Below are 4392 nucleotides of genomic sequence, written 5' to 3'. Positions count from 1 at the left end.
AATTTCCAACAGATGATTTATGCAAAGGGAAGATGGCAATCACGGACCTGGTGCTTCAAGTTGCACCGGAAGCTAGCACCTGGCATCCGCCCGGCTATTGCACAGGCTACGTACGGGGTAGCAGTAGCGACAAGATCTCTGAAGTGGATCTTGGATGCAGTACGTCATGTGTGCTAGCTAGCACGCCATGTGTACATGCTAGACCACCACATGCAAATCCTGGTCTCACTAGGGATGGAAGTTGAAGTAAGCCACCACTGGGTTGACTAAAACTCAACGTTGACGGGGCGTTTCAAATGCAAGCGGGGAACGGCGGCATAGGCATGGTTCTCCGAGACACCTCCGGCAGCATTATCTTCACGTCCTGTCGTCACTTATTCACATGCGATAATGCTCTTGCTGCCGAACTTGAAGCATGTAGAGAAGTAATTGCGCTTGCCTTGGAATGGAGCATGCTTCCGTTTATCCTTAAGACGGATAGTATCGAAGCGGCCGAGATGATATCCAACCTATCAAAAATCAGATCACAACATGCCGCCATCATTCAGGAGATCTCCGCCAGTATGAGAGGAGGAAGAGAGATAGTTGGTAAAGCTATTTAAAGAGGTTGCAATCTTGTTAGCCACCACTTAGCTCGGTTGGGTAGATGTGAGATGAAGATAGCCGTATGGTTACGGTCGGACACTGAGAGGATTGTAAACTTGTGTGAACTGGAGTATATACAACCTTTTTCCGCAAAAAAAAAAAAAAAAAAAAAAAAAAGTTGGCACCATAGGAAGCGTCAACTCCAGCTCCTTAGCAACTGCCTCGATTCGTTTAAAATACGGGAACCCTTTCAACCTGGCGTTGCAAGCGTTGCAACTTATGCAAGCCCGCCAGCTTTATGTTGTATTCTTTCAAACTTGTTAAGATTAGATTAGATTAGATTAAGATTAGATTAGATTGTTTAAATGGAGCCTCACAAGTGATCCCAAGGTGATGTTGGACGATGCCATCCATGACCAGGATACTTACTTTCTTATTGTGTTGGGGATGGACTCCCCGCGCGATCCGACTATATAATTCGGTACAAGAAGTTCAAGTTGCACTGCCACAAGGGAAAAAGAATTCCAATCTACTGTATTCGCGTGGGCTGCGCTTTGCCATCGCCATGGACGGCAACTCCTCCTCCTCGCCGCTGCACGTGGTGATCTGCCCGTGGCTCGCCTTGGGCCACCTGCTGCCGTGCCTGGACATCGCCGAGCGCCTGGCGTCGCGCGGCCACCGCGTCTCCTTCGTCTCCACGCCGCGCAACATCGCGCGCCTCCCGCCGCTCCGGCCCGCCGTGGCGCCGCTCGTCGACTTCGTCGCGCTGCCGCTCCCGCACGTCGACGGCCTCCCCGAGGGCGCCGAGTCGACCAACGACGTCCCCTACGACAAGTTCGAGCTCCACCGCAAGGCCTTCGACGGCCTCGCCGCGCCCTTCTCGGAGTTCCTGCGCGCCGCGTGCGCCGAGGGCGCTGGCAGCAGGCCCGACTGGCTCATCGTCGACACCTTCCACCACTGGGCCGCCGCGGCCGCCGTCGAAAATAAGGTTTTATTCCCTCTGTTCCGTTGCTACGTATACAACTCATCGATCCATGCCGACGATGACATACCAACGTGTACTACTTGCTATATATAGGTTCCATGCGTGATGCTTCTGCTGGGAGCCGCGACCGTGATCGCAGGCTTCGCCCGAGGTGTGTCGGAGCACGCCGCGGCCGCCGTCGGGAAAGAGCGACCGGCGGCGGAAGCGCCAAGCTTCGAGACGGAGAGGAGGAAGCTGATGACCACCCAGAACGCATCGGGGATGACGGTCGCCGAGCGCTACTTCCTGACGCTCATGAGGAGCGACCTCGTGGCCATCCGGAGCTGCGCCGAGTGGGAGCCCGAGAGCGTCGCCGCGCTCACCACGCTCGCGGGCAAGCCGGTCGTCCCTCTCGGCCTCCTCCCGCCGTCGCCCGAGGGAGGCCGCGGCGTCAGCAAGGAGGACGCCGCTGTGCGCTGGCTCGACGCGCAGCCGGCCAAGTCGGTGGTCTACGTCGCGCTCGGGAGCGAGGTGCCGCTGCGCGCCGAGCAGGTGCACGAGCTCGCCCTCGGGCTGGAGCTCTCCGGGGCGCGCTTCCTCTGGGCGCTGCGGAAGCCGACCGACGCACCGGACGCGGCCGTCCTCCCGCCGGGGTTCGAGGAGCGCACGCGCGGCCGCGGGCTGGTGGTGACCGGGTGGGTTCCTCAGATCGGCGTGCTGGCGCACGGCGCCGTGGCCGCGTTCCTGACGCACTGCGGGTGGAACTCGACCATCGAAGGGCTGCTGTTCGGGCACCCGCTCATCATGCTGCCCATCTCCAGCGACCAGGGGCCCAACGCGAGGCTCATGGAGGGGAGGAAGGTCGGGATGCAGGTGCCGAGAGACGAAAGCGACGGATCGTTCCGCAGGGAGGACGTCGCGGCGACGGTGCGGGCCGTCGCCGTGGAGGAAGACGGCAGGAGGGTCTTCACGGCCAACGCCAAGAAGATGCAGGAGATCGTCGCCGACGGCGCTTGCCATGAGAGGTGCATCGACGGGTTTATTCAGCAGCTCAGATCCTACAAGGCATGAAAGCGATTTTAGTTTTAGTTTTAGTTTTTCCCCATGATACATCTAATTTTGCTCGTGTGAATTTTTGTCTACTGGTAACTTTTTAGTTGACTGATTCAATTTTTGTCTAGTGGTAAGCACCCGGTTTTTCCTCTACTAGTTAAGCTACGTGCAACTATAGATATGGTATATAACCTTTCTAAAAGAAATACGAATTTGCTATTTTATGGTTGAGTGTTTTTCAATTCGTTGTCATTCGAAATCGTTGTTCGTCCGTTCTTGCTTAGAGATCCACGTTAGTTTTTTTTTTTCCGCTCGTTTTGGTGGGGTCTGCTTATTTTGTCGGGCACGGTTTTCTCTTAGCCCGTTACCGTCGCCATGGCCCGGCTTTGTTTGGGCTTTGTCTTGTTTGTAGCGTTAACTTTTTTATTTAGAAAGCTCTATTTTGATAAGGCTGAGTGAGGGGAGGAGCTCGAGCCGCTCGACAGAGGAGGTGATTCTTCCCATCCATGTCGATTTCGAGATCTTGATTTCTCTCCCCTTTTCGTTCAACCCCCGGCTGTCGCGGTTGGTTGTTCCTCTCTCTCTCTCTCTCTCTCTCTCTTGCCCTCTCATGTGTGCTATTTTCTCTGTGTAGCTTCCAAATCTAGGTGAGTTCATGCCGATTTTGTTTGTAATGTGCCACGTTTGTCGCTTGAGATGGATGATTTGTTCTGTTTGCCATATAGCCGTTGGTAGGTAGGCTTTGTAGGTCATCTTGTTGTTGTGGTCGTCCCCCGCGCACCTGTTTGATTTGTTGTGTCTGATGTAGTTGTAGATGCAGCGGTTGATTCCCTTGTGTATTGTCTGCCGGTTGTCGAAGTTGGGATGATTATGTAGACGTAGCGTGACAATTTCTGTAGATGTAGGTGTAGGTGTTATTTGTTTCGGTTTTCCTGCACTCTTATATGGTTCCTGATGCTAGCTGCTCTCCTTTAGTTCTTGTAGTCCCTGAATGCCCTTCTAATTTTTTGTGGTGAGATGTAGGTGTTGAGTTTCCTTGTTGCCATGGAATTTACCCAATAATTTTAGTGTATTTTGTCACAGAATTTGACTAGATTTACAGTGTAAGATTAATAGAGTTAAAAAAACGTTTACAGCGTTAAAATAGTCAGTTTTTACGTGCCGTGGAGCGCTTGCTCCACCGGACATTGTAAAAAATTGTGAGCGCGCGTTGCTACAGCACACACGCTAAACTACAGCGCACGCGAGTAGGCGGGGCTTGCAATATGTTCATATTGAAGACAATATGGTGATATTTCAAACACCCGGTGCGCATCGGCCGCTGGCACAACAAGCGAGCTTGCCGAGTTCACTAAATTTCATCAGTACATATTGTAGTTTTTATGGTTCAGCACTGTATTTGTCAGTTAGATTACAGTGGGTTTTACCTTTGAATTGGAGGGCTCTCACTGTAATTTTACCCCTCATTTTTACACTGTAATTTGAATGGTCGAGAACTGTAAGTTGAACGGTCTGCTCCTTACATGAGACGCAAGTTGAACGATAGCTATGTGTTGTGGTCCAGGGTTTAGTTTAAACGGGTTTATTTCCTGACCCCTTTTTTTGGAAATACAAAGATATACAACGCCAGCGGGGGTTTGTCTTGGACATACAAGTGGCATTTGCTTATTAATGAGATTTTTGAATGTTTTTCAATTGTAAAACAGTCAAACGCTAAATAGACACTCCCAAGAAATATATAGGATAAGCTTTTTTAAATTTGAAATTTCAGGCAAAGTGTATAGTACCTA

The 4392-nt window shown here is 51.8% G+C and overlaps 1 protein-coding gene across 1 annotated transcript; it reads left to right on the top strand.

Annotated features, from left to right (window-relative positions):
- Nucleotides 1-1070: 1070 nt before the first annotated feature.
- On the top strand, nt 1071-2833 carry LOC123451038 (UDP-glycosyltransferase 91B1-like). Its single transcript, XM_045128055.1, has 2 exons — nt 1071-1573; nt 1664-2833. Exons 1-2 carry the CDS (start codon nt 1151-1153, stop codon nt 2618-2620), a joined length of 1380 nt encoding a protein of 459 aa, XP_044983990.1. The 5' UTR covers nt 1071-1150; the 3' UTR covers nt 2621-2833.
- The last annotated feature ends 1559 nt before the right edge of the window (nt 2834-4392 follow it).

This window comes from Hordeum vulgare, chromosome 4H (assembly GCF_904849725.1).
Source record: "Hordeum vulgare subsp. vulgare chromosome 4H, MorexV3_pseudomolecules_assembly, whole genome shotgun sequence".
Taxonomy (NCBI): Eukaryota; Viridiplantae; Streptophyta; class Magnoliopsida; order Poales; family Poaceae; genus Hordeum; species Hordeum vulgare.
Note: the sequence above shows the minus strand (reverse complement) of the source record. Positions and strands in the feature narration are given on the sequence as shown.